The following is a 23,735-nucleotide window of genomic DNA, read 5'->3' on the forward strand; positions in this document are numbered from 1 at the left end:
TGTACACTGTTATACAAGCTGTACACTCACTACTTTACATTATAGCAAAGTGTAATTTCTTCAGTGTTGTCACATGAAAAGATATAATAAAATATTTACAAAAAATGTGAGTTTACTCACTTTTCTGAGATACTGTAATTCCTGAAAATTAAAGAGGATGTAAAGTCTTATTTTAATTTTTTTTCCATATTGTTTTATTAAGGTATTTATGCAAGTACAAGCCAAATTTGGAAAAAGCAAAGAATAGTGGAGGTTCACCATTAGGAAAACAACTAGTGGAGTTGTAGGCAAGCATTAATGCTCAAACAGAACATATCAATACAAGTAGAGTGATAAATATAAACTATGTGCAACTAGGCGTGAAAAAGAAAGGGCAGTGGAGGTTTTCAATACTATGACTTTCACACCTGTTGATGGTAAAGTATGTAAGGGAAGGTGAGTAATCCCAAGATGTCCCTACAAGCACAGATTGGGTTGGAGTTCCCCGATGGTTGTGATTGTCGGGGGAGATATGATCGTGTAAGGGTGGTAGGACTAAGACAAAGGGCCAGGGCCCCTGTGTTCAGTAAGCCAGTTGTTTCAGTTGGTAAGACATTTTTCTATTTGAAAGTGTGGTTTAGAGAACTTATATTCAAGATGGCATTGTGTGTTTAGGATGGTATTAACTTCTGCTGTTGTAGGTGGGTGGGGACATTTCAATCTTCTGGCAACAGCTAAGTGTGCTGCTATAAAGATGTGGGTTACAATGGTTTGAAAGTGGGGACGCCACAAGGAAGATTCTATGCCTAGTACAACCATCAGGTGAATAGGGCTAAACATAACATTAGTTATGGAAGTAACCAGAAGGGTGACATCTGCCCAGAAATTGCATAGGTTGGGGCATTGCCACAAAATATGGAGTAGAGTCCTAGTGTTTCCACAATTTCTCCAGCAGTCAGATGATGCAGTGGGATATATGCGTGCCAGTTTAGCAGGAGTAAATTATCAATTATGGAAGATTGTTTGCATCGATTCCAAATGGGTAATACAATGGGAAGCTTTTAGAGTGGAGGCCAGAGCTTGATGCCATTGTGAGGTGGTGATAGTAAGGTGGGTTATTCGCTCCCAATATTGCATTGAAGAGTTTTTGATCAACGGTGTTGGGTTTATCAGTAGTTTGTAGATGGATGCAATGCCTTTGGAACATGGGTTGGGATGGTTGTAGAATTTCACTAAGTCCAAAAGTAGAGGCTGATTGGTCCATCTTGTATGGGAGAGAGCTGAGCATATCTGAAGATACATGTAAAAGTTTCTATGGTTCAGTTGATATTGCTGACATAGGTGTTGAAATTAGCTCAGATTTGTTTTCAAGGTTGAACTGGATGGACTTGTGTCTTTTTTCAACCTGACTAACTAGGTAACTAACTATGTAACTATGTAAGATGATTAGTGGTGAACAAGTTTCTAATGGTGTTAATACCTGCTTTGGTCCAGGGAGTAAGGGAGACCTGTGGCATCAAGAGCTCCAGGGAGGAAAGGGGCAAGTACGAAAGAAGTTCCCATGGTATGCCATGGGTTTGTTGGAGTAGGGACTTCCAGGTTTTTATTGTTGCGTTGATAGTGTCCAGGAATGAGAAAGAGGGTTGTAGCGGTAGAAGTAAGGCACTCAGGAATATCTTGGGATCAGTTGAGAGGGCTGATCTCTCAATTTGCAGCCAAGTAGGTACTTGAATAGGATTCCACCAGGCCTTGGATTGATCAAGAATTGTATCTTTATAGTATGCTGCAATGTCTGGGGCACCCATTCCCAGCAGATTTTGGAGGAGTGCACAGGATATGGCATTTGAGCCTGGATCATTTGCCATTCCAGATGAAGGATACCAGGGTCGCTTGTAGCTTGGTCAGTTGTGTGGATAAAATAGGAAGTGGGAGAGTTTGGAATGTGTACAAGCTGTGGGGTAGCAGGTACCTTTTTGTCAGGGCTATGCGGCCCACCCAGAAAGCATGAGTTATTTGTAAGCTTTGGGAGATGCATTGCAATTTAGAATGTAGAGCATTTAGGTTGAGTTGGAAGAGTTGAGAAGAAGGTGAGAACAGCTGAATAACTAAATATTGGAGAGTGGAGTTAGGTGCCCATGAGAAAGGAGAGATGAACACAATGTTACGTTTGACAGTCGGATGCAGACAAATATCCAACATAGAGGATTTGCTATAATTGATTTTGTAGTATGAGCTGGTGCTAAAGGAGGCAAGCAATCATTGAAGGTGGGGGAGGAAGTTGACTGGATTAGTCAGAGAAATGATAACGTCATTGGCATAAAGGCCTATTTTATGGGTAGTGTCTCCGACCTTTATGCCAGTGATGTAAGAGTCAGTTCATATAGTTTGTGTCAATGGTTCCATTACTAAGGCAAAGATTAGTGGTGATAGTAAAGTCTTATTTTTTTATTGTACCTACAGGTAAGCCTATAATAAGAATTACCTGTAGGCACTGTGAATATCTCCATAAACTTGCACAGTTTAGGAGATATATGGGGTGCATGCAACCGATGATGTCATTGGCGCATATGCTCTGAAGGTCCTGCTTACCCTGCTGGACCTTCAGAGACTGTATCATAAATGGTGGCTCCCGTGCGCACTCATAGGAAGAAACACCGGGGAAGATGTAAGCTGTCTAAGCGCTGTGCGGGTGCCATTGGAGGGCTTTGTCCTAAGGTAAATATTTCATACAGTTTTTTTTGGGGGGGGGGAGGGGGGTTCTCTGGGTTTACAACCTTTTTTTTTTTTTAATACAAGAGGAACTTTTATTTCTGAAAAATGGGAGTACAAAAAAAAAAAAAGAACAACGAAAACAGAGCAATGCATGTACATGTTACATACATAGGGTCAGAGGATACATCATGTATAGTATGATGGGCATTGATAACTTCGAGTACATTATTTGGTACTTATACTACATCACATTACATCAATTCTCTAGTATGTCTGGTTTACAACCTTTTTGAGTGATTTCCTTACAGCCCCCAGCACTAGAACCCACATACTAAGATTCCCCCTCTATTTCTTTTCTGGGGACAACCCAAAATTTGTGATTTTCTATTAGTTTCACTTTCAATGATAATAGTAAACAGGACAAATAGAGAGGGAGAATCTCCCTTTTGGGGACACAGATAGCAGTAAAAACCTGGTAGGTGTTCTAATATATTTCCACTCTATCCAAAGCTAAAAAAACAATTGAGGTAGGGAAGGAGTAAAATATTTTGAAGAAGTGCTTTATATATTAACCTAAAATTCTTTTCTTGATCATACATCACGGGACACAGGAGCTTCATTACATAGTGGGTTATATAGGCACCTCTGGTGATTGGACACTGGTTAACCCCCAATTAAGGAGAATTCCTCTCCTATATAACCCCTCCCATATGGGAGGCACCACAGTTTTTTCGCCAGTGTCTATGGTGGTTGTTCACGTAAAACATGTGCTATGAAGAAAGCTCTGTGCAGGTCCCTGCGGGGGCCTAAGGGCTACAACAAACCGGATCCATATCTTGGGCTGATATTTTGACTCCCAAGATGATATGGTACCCGGGCCTCATCATCCGAAGAAACAAGGTTTTGCCTGTAAGTCCTCTCCTATTGGAAGACTGGGCTCTGGAAAAACCAGACTTGGTGTACTATTTACATAGTGGCACGAAAGTTTCTGGCAGAGTCTTTTACAAGGTCCAGGTAGGAGGTTCTTCTGAAAAAGAACCCCAAAAAAACCTGAAGGTTGGCACAACTCTGCCCGACGTGATGGGGGAAGGCTGGAATCTGTCTGTTTTCAGCAATTCCTGCGGCGAGGACAGGTAAGGGAAGTTAATCCTATATAAATTATATTATGGATTTCTTCATTGAGTAGTAGTATGTCTTACCTGGTTTCCACCACTAGAGGGAGTAAGAGCAGCCTGATGCATACTTACATGCCTTTCAGTACACACGCTCAGTGAAGCCTGGTTCTCGAGATGTCTCACGTCTCCACTGCAATCCCTGCCACAATAAAGTTAATACAGGGGTCCCACGTAGTCTGGGGGTCCCACACAGCTCCGATGGCATTTCCCTTCCCACCCTGGATACAGGCGGTCCTCGTGCATGCGCGCTGAGCGTGCGTGCACATGCGCCGAGCGTGCTCCCAGGCTAATGGAGGAGGGGGAGTGTGGTTGCGAGCCGTGCACGTCGGTGTGCACGGCGCTGTACTGCGCAGGTGCCAGGCGGCAGTTTTAAAAAGCCCAGAGCGTCAGGGGGCTGTAAGTGGAGACACAGGAGCCGTGGGCAGTAAGCATCCCAAGGGATTGGATCCAGGCAAACCTTAGACACCTACTCAGCATCAGGTTGTGCAGTTTAAGCATATATATTTATTGTGAGACTTTAAGCACAACAGTGATTGCACTTTGTACTAGTACTTCTGCTTTGTAGCTTAGGACTATGTCTCCTCGTAAGAGGGTCTCAGGAGGAGGTAACAAGGGCACTGGTAAATCACCGCCTAGGTCCAGGGGTTCTAAAAATGCCTGTAAGTTACCATCCCCCCTGCAAGACTGGAGCCAGCCTCACAGGATGAGTCAGTGCCCCTGTCAGGTTTTGCAGCCTCTCCTAATTATTCAGCCCCGGTATACGTCACTGAGGACTCCCTTAGGGCTACATTGGAGGGTTTTGAAGGGAGAATCGTGAATTTTATTTCAGCTTCCCTGAAAGATAGCAGGAAAAGGGGTAGATCCCCTCCCTCTGCTGAGATTCCTCTTTCAGATGACACTTCTGACAATGAGGAGAGATCTCTATCTTGGGACAGGGATATTAAGCAGTTGGATGGATCAGAGGAAGAGGAGAGAGTCCCCCCCTCCCAGGCGCTCAGAAAACAGGTGCAATATTATACTGAATTGGTGCGTACCACATTCAGAATGCCTGCTGCTGAGGTCGCTACGTCCTCTGTTTCTTCCCTGGGAGTCAGGAAAGTCCCACAGACTGCCTTTTCATTTCCAATTCATCCCTTAATGGATAAATTGTTGTATGCAGATTGGGGACATCCCGATAAACTGTTTTCTCCTCCTAAAAGGTTTTCTATGCTTTATCCTCTGGAGGAAAGCTTCACCAAGAAATGGGGGGTCCCATCTGTCGATGCGGCTGTTTCTTGCGTGAATAGAAACCTGACCTGTCCTTTGGATAATGCTCAGGTATTTAAAGATCCAACTGATAAGAAGCTGGAAACATTATTAAAAACCTTTTCCATGACTGGCGCTGTAGTGCAACCTACAGTGGCAGCTTTGGGGTTGAGCACCAAAAATATATGTAACCGTTGACTGTATGATTGATATCCTTGATCCCTCATTTGTATAGATATATACTTTGTTTTTTTCTTTTCCTTTTTGGAAATTTGAAAAGGTTGTTATTATGTTTGATAGGATGTCAATTAGGTCTTAATTGTGCAATTTTAAGGAGGAAACTTTTTTTCCCTTTTTTTGTGTAAAAGGGAAACTGAACTTTTTCCTGTTCTTTTTTAAATTGTCTTTTTTATTTTAAATAAATAGAAATAATTATTTTTCATACTGGTCGTGTTTACAACTTTCTTTATGCCTAAAAAGTCCAACTGAACCCACATTTTTTTGAGGTCTTTTTGTGTGAAGGTTCTTTCATTTCTTTTTTATTTTTTTCCCCTCATTTCCCCTTTTCCCTGTCAATATTTATATTCACAAAGCTTTGGGGTTGTGTCAGTTCCTCAAGGAACAGGTTAAGCAGATGCTTGGCCTCCTTCCCAGTGAGGAAGTGGAGAATTATGCAGAAATACCTCAAATTCTGTGTTTTATGATTGATGCGATTTTGGATTCTGTCCAACAAGCATCTCGTTTGTCTCTCCTGTTAGTACACATGCAAAGGGCCCTATGGCTAAAGAATTGGGCAGCTGAGCTATCATGCAAAAAGCATTTGATTGGGTTCCCGTTTAAAGGGGAATGTTTGTTTGGAGAAGAATTAGACAAATTCATCCAAAAAATTTCAGGGGGTAAATCTACTCTCCTGCCAGTCAGAAGGAGCAAACGCCCATCATTTAGGCGTTCCCTTTCTCCCGAAGCATCAAGCTCTAAGCAGTGGCGACGGCCTTCTCAACCCTCCTCTACAGGAAAGGCTCAAGGCCGGGCCCAGGGGCAGAAGAAATCCTGGGGGCGAAAGCCTGCCAAGCAGAGCCCAAAAGCTTCCTTGTGAATGGGCGCCCCCGCTCGGCCGAGTGGGGGGAAGGCTCCTGCAGTTTGCGGGAGCCTGGCGGGAAGAGATCCGGGACAAGTGGGTGGTCTCTTCGGTATCTCTGGGCTACAAGCTAGAGTTTCAGGAGATTCCACCTTCTCGCTTTCTAAGGTCAAGGATCCCCAGGGACCCAGTAAAGCAAAGACCGCTATTTCTGGCCTTAGATCACTTACTATCCCAGGGGGTGATAGTAGAAGTGGACCCAAAAGAACAGGGTTCAGGGTTTTACTCGATTCTCTTCACCGTTCCAAAGCCAAATGGAAGTGTCAGACCTATCCTGGATCTGAAGGATCTGAACCGGTTTTTACGCACCCGGTCCTTCCGAATGCAGTCAATTCGCACTGTGGTCTCCTCCCTGCAAGGGGGAGAGTTTATGGCATCAATAGACATCAAGGATGCATATCTCCATGTGCCAATTTTTCCCGCACACCAAAAGTATCTAAGGTTCGCGGTAGAGCGGCGCCATTTTCAATTTGTGGCCTTGCCGTTCGGGCTCACTACGGCCCCTCGAGTCTTCACAAAGACTCTGGACTCTCTCTTGGCAAACCTAAGAGCTCAGGGTATAGCCATCTTGGCTTATCTAGACGATTTGCTTCTCAAAGAGAAAACAGTAGCGCTCCTGAACCACAGTGTTACCAGAACGCTAGAACACCTGGAACGCCTAGGTTGGATTATAAACCTAGAAAAGTCATCCCTACAGCCTGCTACCAGGTTGGAATACCTGGGTATGGTTATCGACACCGCTCAGGGCAAGGCGTTTCTACCAAGGCCAAAAGCCTTGGCCATTGGGGATCTGGTGCGCCTAATTCTGGGCAGAAGATCTTCCCCCATTCGGTTGTGCATGAGACTGTTAGGGAAAATGGTCGCCTCCTTCGAGGCCGTTCCATTCACTGACTTCCATTCAAGGCATCTGCAAAGATGCATCCTTGCAGCTTGGAACAGGAAGCCCCAGTCCTTGGATCTTCCTATGCGTCTATCCCCAGGGACACGCAAAAGTCTCGTCTGGTGGTTACAAACCGAGAATTTGCTGAAAGGCAAAACTTTTCTTCCTCTTCCATGGAAGATTATTACGACAGATGCCAGCCTGACAGGCTGGGGAGCAGTGTTGGAGGAGACGTGCTCGCAGGGGAAATGGTCTGCAATCGAGAAGCTATTGCCCATAAATGTCTTGGAGATCCGGGCAGTTTATATGGCTCTCATAAACTGGTCTTTCAGACTACGGGGTCTCCCTGTTCGGGTTCAGTCCGACAATGCCACAGCAATGGCCTATATCAATCACCAGGGCGGTACCAGGAGTCTGGTTGCGCAAAAAGAGGTGAATCGCATACTTGTCTGGGCAGAAAGGCATGTTCCATACCTTTCTGCAGTCTTCATTCCAGGAGTGGAAAATTGGCAGGCGGATTTTCTGAGCCGCCAACAGTTGAGCCCAGGAGAATGGGCTCTGCACCCCGACGTATTTTGGAACATATGTCGCAGGTGGGGTACTCCAGACGTAGATCTGTTTGCATCCAGGTTCAACAGAACACTGGACAAATTAGTGTCAAGGACAAGAGATACACTCGCTCAGCGGTCGGATGCTCTGACAGTTCCCTGGGATCAGTACAATTTGATTTATGCCCTCCCCCCCCCCGTGCCCGCTGCTGTTGCGGTTCCTGGGAAGAGTCAAGAGGGAGACAAAGTCGGTTCTTTTGGTAGCCCCGGCTTGGCCCAGGTGACCGTGGTACGCAGAGATCATGAAGTTGGCAGTAGGCAGGCCATGGATCCTCCCTGTCCGGCCAGATCTGCTCTCACAGGGTCCAATTTACCATCCTGCTTTACACAGTCTGAATTTGACGGTTTGGCTGCTGAGACCCACATTCTGAGAGACCGTGGGCTTTCGGGCCAGTCCTTTCTACTCTGGTCAATGCCAGAAAGCCGGCCTCCAGGCTTATTTACTACAAAATCTGGAGGGCATATGTTTCCTGGTGTGAACTCAGGGAATGGCATCCTAGAAAGTATGTCATTAGCAGAATCTTGGCCTTCCTCCAGTCGGGTCTAGAAATGAATTTGGCCGTAAGCACTATCAAGGTGCAGATTTCGGCCTTGTCAGTGTTTTTTCAGAAGCCACTTGCATCGCATTCCCTGTTGCGGGCTTTCATCCAGGGGACTATGCGGATAAGGCCACCAGTCAAACCTCCGGTATGCCCATGGGATCTGAATTTGGTTCTCTCGGCTTTGCAGGGGCAACCTTTTGAACCTTTGCATCTGGCTTCGTTAGTTCTTTTGACTAAAAAATTGGTTTTCTTGGTAGCCATATCCACGGCTAGAAGAGTGTCAGAACTAGCAGCTCTCTCCAGTGAAGAGCCGTATCTAATTATTCATAAGGACCGGGTGGTAATGCGTCCCAACAGGTCCTTTCTGCCTAAGGTGGTTTCAGGATTCCATTTGAATCAAGATGTAATCCTACCATCCTTTTTCCCGGACCCACTGTCCGCAGAAGAGGAATCTTTGGATGTGGTAAGGGCAATCAGTATCTATCTTCAGGCAACTGCTCAGATAAGGAAAACGGATTGCTTATTTATTTTGCCGGAAGGCCCTAGGAAGGGCCAGGCGGCATCAAAATCCACTCTCATCTGGCGCTATAAGGCCCACAGGATAGCTAGTTCCGTAGTGCTCACTAGAGGTGGACTGGGGGCCCCGGACCTCCTTAAATATTATTATGCTACACACTTGAAACCGGTCATAGTATGGTCACATAGAATGTCATCCAGTGTGTGGTCTGACATTGAAATGAGCATTACTACCCCGGTCCACCCCTGCTCGATGATTTGGGCAGAATTGGAAACCTCCATACATCAACTTAGGAACCTTTCTCTCCGCCCCATGCTCTTTACCCTTTCTATTTGGAAGAAATGTACCCAGCGTTTCTCCCTGACCTCTCCGTGCTCGCCATTATTAAACGTATTGTTCAACCCTGACATCCCGGACAGCCTGTCTTACTCGCGCATGCTCCCTTGGACACGTGCGGGCATTTTCCAACTTCGTAATCTGGTACATCCACTTACGCATTCGCTTCTATCCTTCGCTGATATTCAACGTAAATTTCAGGTCCCCAAGGGTTTGTTTTACTCCTATCTTCAAATCAGACATTACTTTAGCTCCAAAAACCCCACCCTTACCTTGAATAACCCTACCCCTTTTGACCTTCTCTGCTCCCAAGGTCCATACCAAACGAGACTCATCTCTGAGATTTACAAGTATTTACAGGCCTCTCCCTCTCTTTCTGGCCCAGGTCACCTCTATATGCGCAAGTGGTCTCGGCTTCTTGGCCAGACCATTACCACCCCCCAGTGGCTGAAAATTTGGGAGACTGCCTCTAAATCGTCTCGATGTGTAGAACAGAAAGAGACAATCTATAAAATCCTAATGTTTTGGTACAGGACCCCACAGCTCCTACATAAATACGATCCCTGGGCTTCCCCACTCTGCTGGAGATGTCGGAAAGGCTATTGGATCTCTTTTTCACATCTTCTGGGAATGTTCGGTCATTAAACCTTTTTGGTCCTCGGTCCATGTATATTTGCAAGAACTTTCCGACACCATCCTTCCTCTAACCCCAATCCACTTTCTGTTAGGCTTACCCTTTCCTGACCTGCCTGCCAATGTCCAGAAACTTTTAGGCTATATTCTACTGGCAGCAAGATGGGCCATACCAGTCAGATGGCTGTCGCAGTCCCCGCCAACGCTCCCACAGATATTGCAAACTCTGGAACAGATCCGTAGGATGGAGCACCTTACCGCTGTTATTCATGATACTTTACCTAGGTTTTCCCGAGTTTGGGACTTAATCCGGGACTCCCTACTGCCCCCCCTTAAAGATTACTTGATGTCTTTCCTTACCCCCCCCCCGCCAGTATATGTCTCTCCCCGAGGATGCCTCAGTCTGGTATAGGCTCCTCCCGGAAATGAGCGTACCCCAGATCCAGTGGTTGGCTATGCTTTTCTTGCAGACACGTAGCTATCTGGCCTACCCACCCATTGGACTCTTTCCTACACCCCCCCTCCTGACTCTTCCCCCCTGTCCCCCCCGTTACTGGATGCATTACTGCTTTAACTGTGCCTGTGACTTCATATTGCCTGACCATTATATAACTTTTTTTTTTCTTCTTGTGTTTATTTTCTGTTTATTTTTATTTTCTTGCTCTTTGGCCTATGGTCTGTAACATTGTTGACACTGACAATCATTTGTTGTTATACTTCCCTTTGTATATTCTCTCTGAAAATTTTCAATAAAAATACAATTGAAAAAAAAAATCCACTCTCTCAAGGTGGATTAGACAGATTATTTCTCAGGCCTATAGTGTTAAAGGGAAGATCCCTCCTTTTCAAGTGAAAGCGCACTCAACTAGGGCTGTAAGTGCTTCTTGGGCAGTGCATCACCAGGCCTCCCTGGTTCAGATCTGTAAGGCTGCAACTTGGTCATCAGTCCACACATTCACCAGATTCTATCAGGTGGATGTCAGAGGGCAAGAGGATATCGCCTTTGGGCGCAGTGTACTGCAGGCTGCAGTTTAGGTCCTCCAGTCCATGGCGGTCTATAATTATGATCTGTGTCTCCCCCCCTCAATCTGAGCATTGCTTTGGGACATCCCGCTATGTAATGAAGCTCCTGTGTCCAGTGATGTATGATCAAGAAAATAGGATTTTTATATACAGCTTACCTGTAAAATCCTTTTCTTGAGAGTACATCACAGGACACAGGGCTCCCGCCCCTCTTTGGGTTTTATGTGGTTTCCTATTGCTTTGCTACAAAACTGAGGTGCCTCCCATATGGGAGGGGTTATATAGGGGAGGAATTCTCCTTAATTGGGGGTTAACCAGTGTCCAATCACCAGAGGTGCCTATATAACCCACTATGTAATGAAGCTCCTGTGTCCCGTGATGTACTCTCAAGAAAAGGATTTTACAGGTAAACTGTATATAAAATCCTATTTTTTAACAGCACCCTTACCCATTTCAAAGGATACGACTAAAGTACTGCTTCCAAAAATGAATGAGAAGTGATGAGCAGTTAATTTTCATATCTAGAGAATGACCAACACCCACAATAACTTTGCATCAGAAGTGTTCCTTACAGTACATTAACCTAACTGATGGTCAACAAAAATCATTTGAAAATATGGAAATAAAATATTTTTCTCCTAGATGAGGACTATTCAGTTGTAGTATTCTTAAAAAGTAGACACATAGGAACAACATTCCTCATGATTTACCTATGGCTGGGTTCACGCTATGCGAATTGGACGTGGGGTTCCCCAAATCCAAATCGCTTGACAAGAGATTGAGACTGGCTATCAATGGAAGCGGTGCACACATCACCAGAGCGGGGGAGCAGAGCGAATTGCACAGGAGTTCTGTGCGTCTTTGGTATTGTTTCAAATCCAAATTTGGGCAAAAATTCGGGCCTGATTATTCCCTGGAAATGGAGAACAGGGACGCACCGGACCCCTGCTGTCAGCCGCATCCATCTGCAGTGTGAACCTAGCTTAACAGTTTTTTCTCAAAAAGGTAGGTCATTTTTTCCCCCTATTTTCTTTTAAATTATGTGTTCATATTGGATGTAGGTTTTGCCTACTGGAATTAAAAGTTGAGGAATGATGGATCTAGGCTATTTAATTGACTCGTTTGACGAATAATGCATTGTAAAAATTCATTATAAACCAAACAATGAAAATTCATTGTACCCTCAGAGTTCTTTATTCTTTTATTCTCTGTGACAGGAACACTAAAAGATTAAGGAAATGTAGTTGAAATCAATTATTCTTACCAGCCCCAGTGAAGCTCCCCTGCTGTTGGATTTGTGCATTATACTATAGGTGAAAGAAGAGCATGCTTCATTGCAGTGGAAAATCAATAGCTAAGTCCTGGAATGTATCATATGTTTTCTTCCCTGACCTCCAGCTCTAGAGGTACATTAAATTAGTAGCTATAAGTTAAGAAGCGACATGTAAATCTTAATTCCTTTCAGAAGCCCAAAGAGTTAGTGCAGCCATAAGAGGTTAAAGCTAGAGTTTTTACATCTATTGAGTTTTTAACATGACAGGCATAATGGTATTCTGCAGACTTCTCAGCTGTTAATTGTCTGCCTGGACTATTGCCATGTAGTTTAGTATTGTAAAATTATTTATAAGTGCTCAGCATGACCCTGAATCTCCTTTAATGTAATTTAGTTCTTTCATTTTTACCAGTTCCAATGAATGTTGTGAGAATTATCAATCATGTACACTTCTGATAAATAAACTAACAGGGCTCTCTTAGCCCATGATGGCTTTATGTCTGTAGAAAACTAATATAAAGCAACATGAATTGTAAAATAGATCAAAAGGGATTATCCATAAAGACAAATGAAGATGTCAGAATTGGTTCAATAGTTGGCTGGTTTCTTTAAAAATGTAAAAAAAGCTAATTCTGATTTATGATTTTTTTTTTCAAAATAAGGAATTGTAATACAAATACATAAATACAACCAATTAGGAGTAGGCAGGAGGTTTGGGTTCACTGCTACCATGGGTTCAAGAAAAAATCTCAGGATTCGCAAAGTACAAAATTCACAAACTTTTGGATGAAAAGTTACTGCCCTTTGGTCCTGAACTAGTTAACAGCTATATCAGCAATATGAGGGAGCTGCTGAGCAGGAAGAGTTTAGTAGCCTGAGTCAGACATCACTGCACAGTCAGAACTGTAGTCCAAAGGAGAGAGAGACTCTGTCATTATTAAGAGCATTTCAACTGCATTTACCAGGAGGAGGGGAAAGAGCTGCGTTTTCTCAGGCTGTACAGCTACCTTTTGCCATGAGGGAGACCGGAGAGGGCACATGGCTGTCCAATGTGCATCATCACTGTTGCATGACAGCTGTCTGAGTGGGATCCAGAGTGCTGAGTTTAGGGGTGCCGACAGCAAGAGTCACCTTAGTGCAGAGCAGAAAGTGAACTAATTGCTGTGTGTGACCAAATAGTGCCCCGGAATATCACTGGGGCTGGTGAGCTGCTACTGTGGAGAACTAGAGACAGAGACTGAACCCATTAGGAACTGACCCTACAGTACAATACAGTACAAGAATGAGACAGACAATATTACACTGGAAGGGGTGCTTAAATTTATCCGCTTTTATTTATTTATGTAAAACTTTTATCCCAAAGGAAAAACTGATTATAATGTATTAGTTGGAATCCAGCTTTAATTTATTACTGTATTTAAATCTACTAGTACCTTTACACCCCCCCCCCCCCAGACTGACAGTTGTGCTGTCCAAATTTGCCCCCTGTGCTCATTCATCCACAGTGGTATCTGTATATCACAGGAGGTGTGTTACTAGCCAGATCACCAGAATACCAAGGGAAAACAAAAGAAATCTAATACAGCCACCCCATTTAATGATTGTTGTTCTGCAATATATTACATTTTTAGTTTTGGTTTTAAAACCAATGGACAATGTGAATCAGCACAACAGCCTATAGTTTCTATTGGGAGAGAATGTAATGGTGATTTACAGGCAGGAGATAGTGGGAAATGGGGCAGAGCATTTTTTACCCTATGATACAAACTGAAAAACAAGGACCTTTGGGGTTAATTTACTTAAACTGGAGAGTGCAAAATCTGTTATGAATGATAGCCAATTGGCTTCTAATTTTAGCTTGTTCAATTAAGCTTTGGCAAAAAAAGACTGGAAGCTGATTAGTTTCTATGCAGCGCTGCACCAGATCTTGCACTCTCCAGTATTAGTAAATCAACCCCTTTATGTCAGTATTACCAGCGGATATTTTCAAGAAAGCTAGCGATTAGAATGAACATAGGCTTTTCATGTAATATTATTATGCCAAAGATAATCTTCTTTAACAAACTAGTTGAGTTCTTCAAATTTCAATGCTAAGGTGTGCCCTGCCATTGTACACAGCCCTCTACACACAAAAATCCTTTAAAGAATACAAATCTATGATGACAACAACTGATTGATAGCTGTTTTTTTAATCTTTAACACATTAGCTAAATTTTTCTTTTAATTATGATCGTTTCCCATTTTTTAGATTATAGCTTTTAGCTTGGGGTGATTAATGTGCATTAGGCAGCAGTTACTGACAGTCTTTTCAAGAGCTTCCTTTTTTGTCCCACCTCACTTCCTCCTTTCAAAAAAAACACTGCAGAACCTCACTCCACGTGCACCGCAGCCCCTTGGCATATCAACATATACTCAAAAAGTGCTTGATTTATTTTTTTAGTTAAAAAAATTTAGCACTACCCCCAAAGACATTGCAGATGACAGGGTTCCATTCTGCTGCACAGCCTGTCACATAACATTTTCAACTTTCATCCAGACACAGTGAATAGTCCTTAAAGTGAATGTAAACCCTCACATATACTCAGTGAGGTGAATAGCTTCAGATGATACACAAAGATGAAACAATAAGTTTTACATGTATATCTGCTGTCTTTCCCTTTCTATATTCTTTAGAATGTTAGAAGAATGCTTATATTGTGTTAGGATTTTTACTTCCTCATTCTGCACTGTCAGTGTAGTGTTGGATTACATTAGGAGACAGCTGATTGGAGGAAACATTGGTCGAAGAATGGAAATGCTTTCAGAGCTCTGCTCTGAATAGACCAGCACTGTGCTAATCTATTTATAGCAACCTCCAATGACACAAATTTCAGACTGTTTTTATCTCCAGTCTCAAAGAACTTGTCAGAAGTTATCAGGCTGATAACAGAGCTAGGGACAGAAGAAACACAAGGTGCTTTGGAGAGAGATAAGAAAACACTACAGATATACAATGTATGTGCCCAGCTCAAATTTCATGAATCAGTTTTAGTTTAAGCTTTGTTTTTGTGTTTTTTTTTTTAGAGGGTGATAACTTGGATGTGGATAGGAATTGTGAGATATCCAACTAGACAGTGACAAAACCAGGAAAACTTCTTCCCTATATACAGCTCTACTTGATACTCTGTACAACCCCAATTGGTTCTTCTTTAGTGGCTAACAGTCTCTGTTAGAAGAGCTACAACCTCTTACAGGCTAGGAACCCTCTCTAGTAGCATACCGTGTTGTGAACTGCATCCTGAAGTACCTTCAACTCCCCTGTAGATGCTGGTCCAGGCTCTACAAATGCAGGAAAATGCTAGCTCACCTGGCAACCTCTTCACCCACCCACCTGGCTGCTTCTTCACCAGCCCACCTATCTGCTTCTCTTCACCAGTCTACACATCTGACTCTCTTCACCAGTCTACCCATCTGACTCTCTGGAGAACTCCCAAGGCAAGGTTAGGCACACAGCTGTCTTCAAGAGAGACATGCTACATGTGGAAGTCTCTCCCCTTGTAAGTCCCTGCACTGTGCTGTAGTACTCTCATTGTCCTTCTTGTTAAAACCATTGCCTCTCCAGAAAGACTACTTCTGTTTTCAGGATCCTCCCAGGCCAGCGCCTAAAACCCAGGCCAGAGCAGAGCACCCCCCAGCCTCAATGGCCACTGACAGTCTCCTCAGCTCTCTATCTCCATCTCAACTGCCCTGCCAGCATGACTCACCCAATACGTAAGGGCTAGCCCAACCACCCTGCCAGGACCTCCACACCTAATTAAGGAGATCAATCCTCCTGGCCTTCGCCCACTAGCCTCTAGAAGTTTCTCCAAACTTCTAGACCCAGGGGGAGGCACCAGAGACTTGTCTGCAGGAGTCACTCAGCCCTAAACTCTAATAACCCTGTCCCAGATTCAAGAACTCCAGGCTTACACATGGGGCAGGCTATACTTTACCTACTCTCACACTAGTAACACACTAGAGGGTGCTACACAAAGAAAAAATGTACATATTGGTTGTATTGGTAACCCCTGTTATGAGTGTTTAGTAGTCCTCAGTGATCTAGGTCTGATCGGTTTTATTAAAAGTCAGCTTCTTAGTCACAAATTACCTCCCCCACCTGCTGTGCAATGGCCCCTCAATGACATGACATGGGCAGCAGGACAAGCTAGTACCTCAAGCACATATTGGGCCACCTTCAGCCAGTGGTGAATTTTTGAAAGTCAATACTCAATTTTTAGTTAGAGCCTTTTGTCCAAGCCCACAATTGTTAGAGCAAATAAAAATAAAATAAAACAAATTAATATTATATAAAAATGTAAATCTTCAAATAATGTTCAGTGAAAAAAAGAATTCAAAATTGTGACGGGGTGAGAAAATATTAATGTCGGACAGCCTCCAGAGAAACTGGTCTGTCTTTAACAACTAGTGTGGAGGTGCCAAGCTGGCATGCAGGCACTTAGTGTATAAGGGGTTTGGGGACTTTTAATTTCTGCTCCAGCAAAAACCTGGCATGGGAATATGGTTACTGGAGATGATGCTGAAGGCACTGGAAAGTGCTGATCTGAGTTTCAAGACATTACTCTGGAGAAAGGTAGGCAGGCCTTGGATAATGAGTGCCAGGGAACCCCACAAAATTCCAGACAGGGTTTTACTTCCCTCCTGCCATTGCTTTTACCCAGTTTGTGTTGCTGTTACTGCTTGTGCTTGTTTCACCATAATGCAATATTCTCCACATTTAACCTAAGCTCCCTAGAGTCTCTTCTTGTACCAGAATGCCATTGAAGGAGATGGAAGAAGCAGTAGAGCAACAGGAGGAGGGGAAGCTGGAGGAAAAGGTGAAGGAGAAAGGGAAGGAGGAGTAGAAAGTGGAGGAAGAGATCACATTAGCAAGCACATCTCCACCTATTACCTATTATTTGACAACACCTCTACTTTTTTTAGGCTTGATTACCATTTTCATTTTCAATAGTCCTCATTTGAGCTGGAAGCCTAGGACCATGGTATTCTACAATACATTTTTGCTGCTCTTCTGCCTGGTCAAAGAAGTGTTCTCCTACATTTATTGCTTCATGCCCTTCCACCTGCATTGTGAAAGGGCAGGTATCCTATGGCCATCGTTTTTTCCCCCTGCAACTATACCTCCAATGCCCTGACTATAATAAAATAAATACATATTAAAATAAAATATAACTGGCTACTGGGATGCCTGGAAGAGAAAAGAATAAACTGGCAAATCAAAGAAATTGCAGATATGCCCGGCCTCTCCTGTATGCAGCCCAACCACCACATCAATACAAAAAATACATAAAATAATACAAATAAAGTATATAACTGCATATGAAAATACAAATGAATAAATTATATTTTATATATTATATATTATATTATATATATAAAATGCTGCAGGGTATCTGCCAATCTGGGAAAACCCAGGCCAGGAAATGACCACTAGATTATAAGGTTTTCAGTGCAAAGAGCTTGGGCTTAAAGTGCCGTGACATGGAGATCATTATAGTGGAGCTCTTTTCTGCAGCTCCAGATGGCATTTCTGGAGCTGCAATATGCCGCCTCCTTCTTCAGGGTTACCTGAAGAAGGAGGCCACGCCTCCGAAACATGTTGTCCCAGCAACTGCACGAAGCATACTAGAGGAGTCAGCTGCTCTCGCTGTGCATCCCCTCCCCTGGCCACGAGTAGCGTCAGCGCCGGCTGGTCCGAGCATATGCCTTGTGCGGCATGTGATATGAGGAAGCAAGCGGCTTACTGAAACCTTTACCACGCTGCCAGCTACCTGTGAGCCAACTGATCCTTACAGACCAGGAGAGGTTGTTTAATGCCATCTTATATCAGATGTTTATGAGTGCAACCCTCCCTTGTTTACATATTGAATTTTAACAATTAAACGATAATATACTAGGGTCAGCATGCGCTCTCTCTTGCTTTGTATATTTTCATACACTAGAGTTGGTGCCTTTAAGAGAGCTAGTCAAGTCCTCTATGAGCCTAATATCCTCAACTCGACACAATCATTTTGTATCTTTGGTGGTGAAGGGGCCTTCCACTGAGCTGGTATTGAAGAGAAGGTTGCTTTCCCTAGGTGTCACACTACAGATTTCTTTGTACAGAAAATGGCACTGTATTGTGGTGAAGGTGGAAGAACACTTGCATTTTGTGGCACTGCTATCTGTATATTTATAGATGATGGTGTGTCCAAAAATTCTGCAATCTTGGGCAAGTCCAAAAAATATAAAGCATGTGATCAAGCCCAGAACCATATATCAAAAAAGTGTCTGCGAGGGAAGGAAAAATGGCATGCAACATTAAGAGTGATGATCTTATAACCTGATTCCTGATACCTATTGCTAATGGAGGACTTGTAATAAAGAGTCAAGATTTTGATGTGTGCCTCTGGAATAGAGTAATCTGGAAGTCTTTCTCCCATAGATCTAAAAGGTCCAGTGGTGTCCCAGAGGTCTCTGTAAGAAGTAGTTTATTGTTATAAGAAAGAGAATGTCTCACCTGTCCAGTAGACCTGCATTCACATGCAAACTTAGTTAGTGGGGTTCAATGTTAAAGTGGTTGTAAACCTCAGTCCTGAAATCTGAACAAAGCACATATATATCTGTAGTGTTTACTTGTCTCTCTCCAAAGCTAATTTCTTGTCATTTCTCTCTGGAACTTCACTCCTCTGTTATCAGCATGTGCCACTTCCCTGTCCCCTCCCCTGTGCCCCTGATAGATAAAGAAGGATTCTAAAAGGAATACACGGATAAAGAAAGAATCTAAATTCAGCACTTTTAAAGGGATGCAAAAAAAAAAAAAAACCTGAAGATAACCAATAAAAATTATGTAGGAGGATTTGTTTAATCTGGGTGTATCATCTGATGCTGTTCCCTTTACTGGGTATATGTGAGGGTTTACATCCACTTTAAATTTTAGTTACATCGAACCCCTTCTCAATCAGTCCTTGGCTGATTTGCTCACCCCTACTGTTCAATTATTCCTCACTCTTGTGGAATTCAGACAATTATCATCTATTGTGATTTTAAAGGCATTTTACATTTGCATGTACATGTTGCTGCAAATCAGACACTTTTAAAACTATACATCTAGACGTAGGCAGATAAATGTCATTGCTGATATATAATAAAATATTCATTCTAGTAAGTGAACTTGTAATACATTTTAATAAAGCTTTCCTACTTACCCACACATTCATGTGCATTACTTGGTGTTGCTCTTTGCCAGGGCCTGTCATAATAAAAAGGCTTGCAAGCATCACATTCTGGACCAATGGTGTTATGTTGGCAGTCACACATAAGTCCATCCTTTGAAGCAGTACAACGGGAAGCATGACCATTGCATTTACACCTTCCACCAACCTGAAGTTCAGAAACTCCATAAAAAGCAGTCTTCCTACGGATGCCCAACTTCTTACCATGGTGTAAACGGTTAAAGACTATGCGGATATCTGTAGCAGTCACCCAATCTTGTAGAACTGGACTGTATTCAAATCTACGGGCTGATGGGCGACCAGCCAATGGCATGAAGGCTACAAGTCCTTTAGTGAGAGGTTTAAATCCTGTTTGGAAATCTGTACAAGTAGCTTCATGCTGCATGGGTTTTGTAATGGCACTAGTAGTAGCTTGGTCATAAACACGACGGCAATGAGTAGAGTAAAACTGGAAAGGGATCCAAGTCTTTCCATGGTCCATGGATTTATAAATTGCCATAGAATCAGGACGGGGAGAACAGAAACGCAAGCTGACATAAACAAGCTCAAATCTACGCCCCAATGGTAAGGTCAATGTCACATTTTGTGGAAATGTTAAACCACTTTCTGACCTCCAGCATGTTTGAGCATCTGTGTCAGTCATATAGGAAGGTGGGTAAGACGTATCAAGTTTTTTCTGGTCACAAAGCTGACATCTGCGTGATGTCACATTTGTAGAGTCTAGAAAATAACACAGTTTTTGTGGTGTTCGTCCACAAGTGCTGGAGGTGATCACCTCTTGTCCAAGAGCCACATTGATAAAATCAGGGATGCAGTACTTCGGCCTCTGTTTGGCATCATAGCAGGGGCTATCTGGAGTCCCACGGTGGGTTGAAGCTTTGTTGGAATTGCTCTCCTGTCCCTTGGACACTGGGCACAGCAAGGAGATGATATAAAAAGGAAGAAAACCCCACAATATTCGAGGCATGACAGAACAATCAGGATGTTGGAAACATTACCTTAAAGAAAAAGAAAATGTATTAATTATGTAATAACAAAACTAAAGTAGAGTTTACATGTTTATTAAATATACTCAACAGATTACAAGGCTGTACTTTATATATCATTGTCATATATTGTGCTAAGTACTACTAGAAACAGTTAGGAAAACTCTTAATTTATGTAATGCAGAGATTCATCGAATCTGTATAACCAAATGAATACAAAAGTGTGGAAAATAAATAATGGAAGGTATTGCACATGAAGCCATGGGGTTGATTTACCTAAACTGGAGAGTGCAATATTTGGTGCAGCACAGCATAGAAACTAATCAGCTTCCATTTTTTTTTGGTCAAATTTTGATTGAAAAAGCTGAAGTTAGAAGCTGATTGGCTACCATGCACAGCTTCACTAGATATTACACACTCCACTTTTTGTACCCCTATGCACTCCCTATGTGCTGAATTTGATCATGTAAACTGATATATTAAAATCCACATCGTACATAGTATGTATTGATAAGGATGAGCAAACTACTTGCAGATTATTAGTTACCAACACTATCTTGATGTTCACCATTTACCTTCCATGTGTGCTTTTTCTGTGACATTAGTGGGCCATCCTACCTGTCATGGTTATGCAGTGATCTTTCTCTGTTTGCTTACCTCCCTTCATGTGTTCAGACTAAGAGGCCAGCCACTTCCACCTGGTGGTTTTTATAACCTCTCCTCTAAGCGTGGCTCCACCCCAGGCCCTATCAGGGAACCCTATATTAACCCGTGCACTGCAAGCCAGCAGGGCTGATCAACCATTGTGTATTCATTATGTGTTTGGCTTCATGTTTCCTGCTTGCCGTGTGCTCTACTTTTGACTCTGTTACCGACCTTGGCGTGTTCTCTACGATTCCTGTCTGCTTACGACCTTGACCTTTTGCATGTCTCTGACCATCCCTGTCTGCCTGTGACCCTGAACCTTTGGCGTGTACTCTGTTGTTCCTGTCTGCTAGTTGCCCTGACCTCTGCCTTATCCCCTTACTATTCTTGTTGTTCCAGCCTGCTGCTTCCTTCTCCTGTAGTCTACTGTGAGTGTGAGCTGTGAGACCCTGGAGGCCGTGACCTGGAGCCAGACTGCAGCGAAGTCCATCCTCACCACTGGAGGCTCTGGTGAATACCTGCTGGCTCTTAGATTCTGCACCCTGGAGAATCTATGCTCTAGCTCCTACTGGGATCTGTGTTAGTGATCCAGTAGACCTGTGTCCTGAATCTCCCTGGGTACAATCTGCAGCAGTCAGTCCTAGTGTCCACTACCTAGTGGTGCACTTACGGAGTGCATCTGTCACCTGCTCTCAGGTGACCTGACACTACCATCTTCTCTGAACCATCTAATGTAGCCAATTAACAAGGATGAAGTTGCTACTTTTAGGGCAGGACTTTGTGAATTTCATCATCAGTTATAGTAGAGTGATTACTGCTTTACTGCTCTCAGTATCCTGTGCAATTCCGCATTAGTTCCAGTGTAAGAAGTGGATGCTGCTGTACTGCGCTAAATGCCATTTCTTTCTAAAAGGGTCCCATAAAATGCAACATTCAGTTTTATGGCCAAAATACTTTTGGAAATGTAAAAAAAAAAATCTGCAAGGGAAAAAAATGTTCTCCTGGCTTCTGCCCATAGTGCCTAGGCAAGGGTGACATCACCATTCTTTTTCAAAGATCCTGGGCATTGCTGAGTATTAGAGATGTAAAACATGCTTCTGCACTGGAGCATCTTCTCAGGAGATTTTAGGGAATCAGCAATGCCCAGAATATCATCATATAAATGATGATGTCATCCCCTACAGTATGGGTGGTAAGGGAAAGATAATTATTTGACCTAACTTTTTGTTAGGTCAAATAATTCCATTTTTTTTTTTTTTTGCATGAAAGGTTGGTTTTATTTTCTGTCAATAAACAGTTATTGCATGGCATGTCTACTACTCTCTAAAGCAGGGGTAGACAACCTGGGGCCCTCCAATTACTCCCAGAGGCATGATGGGACTTGTAGTTCTGCAACAGCTGGAGGGCCCCAGGTTGCCTACCCTGCTCTAAAGTCTCTATTTTTCTTCTTAGGCCGCGTACACACGGGCGGACTGTTCGCCCAACTTTGTCCGCTGAACAGTGTTTCAGCGGACAGTCCGCTCGTGTGTGGGCTTCAGCGGACAGTTTCAGCGGACAGTCTGACGAACAAAGTTTTTCGGAATTTCCGTAAGACTGTCCGCTGAAACTTGGTTTGAGCGGACAGTCCGCTCGTGTGTAGGCTTGCTCGACAAACGAAGTCTCGCGCATGCTCAGAAAGAATTTACACGGCGAAGGTTGCATTGCAGTGTATTGGACTTCGAATTTCTCGTCCCGTCGTACGTGCCGTTCACGTCATCGCGCAAGTTTTCAGCAGACTGTTCGTTCGTCGTGTGTGGTCAAGTCCGTTCATGCTAATTTTGAACGGACTGTTTGTCAAACTGTTTGACGAACCTAGTTGGGCGGACAGTCCGCCCGTGTGTACGCGGCCTTAGATTGATAAGCAGGCATTGTCAATGCAAGTTGGCATGTTAAATGTCATAAATTTTATTTGGTAGAATAAACGCCCCAGATTTTCAAAACACATTCTTTATAAATCGCAATCCGCTGGAAGTCTGGGTCTTCCTAACCTTTGGTTCTACTTCTTAGCTGCATGGTTTTCCCAGATAGCGCAGTGGAACATCCCAAAATCAAAGTACCCTGGGTCAAATTTGAAGCCAATTCCGATAGGCTTTATTGCCTCTTGTCTATTCTATGGTCTCCTTCCAACTTTACACATAAACTTACTTCACTCAACTCAATTGTTTCTCATTCTCTCACCCTCTGGCACCATTATAAAAACAATCTTAGCCTAATTTCACCTGTCCTTCCAGGCTCATCCTTTCTTGGGGAACCACTATTCGCCACAGAGTTCAATCACACTGAAAGTTTTGCATGGTTGGGTTTCAATTCCCTGATCACCTTAGCGGACCTTCAGATTGGAGATACATTTGCTGTGTTCGATCTCCTCCGCACACAAAAACAAATCCCACTTTGGGAACACTTTCATTTTAGGCAAATAAGAAATTTTTATATCTCCCATTACAACCTTACCGCTTCACCCCCACGTCCTTCGAACAGATCTGCCGCAATGCCCCCAGAGGTAAGGGCCTTAGTTCAACTCTCTACAAAACAGCATTGGCTTCGTATCAGTTTCAGGCGAACCTCTATATAGAAATAAATGGGAGTCTGACTGTAATGAACAGTTTCCCCCCGGAGGACTGGGATACCATGCTGACAAACCTACGGAAGGCCACTAAATCACTGCTGGTTAGGTAATGACCAGGTGGTATTACACTCCTGCCAAACTCCAGGTAATGTTCCCAGGAATGTCTGGACTGTGCTATAGAGGCTGCC

The 23,735-nt window shown here is 43.3% G+C and overlaps 1 protein-coding gene across 4 annotated transcripts in view; it reads right to left on the reverse strand.

Annotated features, from left to right (window-relative positions):
• The window catches only part of LOC143934030 (netrin-1-like), a 173,800-nt gene that overhangs the window by 19,224 nt on the left and 130,841 nt on the right, over positions 1-23,735 (reverse strand). For all 4 annotated transcript variants that reach the window (XM_077457270.1, XM_077457269.1, XM_077457272.1 and 1 more), the window contains one exon: positions 19,285-20,309. In XM_077457270.1, coding sequence (XP_077313396.1) covers positions 19,285-20,278 — 994 coding nt within the window. In that variant the 5' untranslated portion in view covers positions 20,279-20,309. The remainder of the gene's footprint in view (positions 1-19,284; positions 20,310-23,735) is intronic.

The sequence above is a fragment of the Lithobates pipiens genome, unplaced genomic scaffold, assembly GCF_037356315.1.
Source record: "Lithobates pipiens isolate NorthernLeopardFrog02 unplaced genomic scaffold, aLitPip1_a1.2 Scaffold_27, whole genome shotgun sequence".
Classification (NCBI taxonomy): Eukaryota; Metazoa; Chordata; class Amphibia; order Anura; family Ranidae; genus Lithobates; species Lithobates pipiens.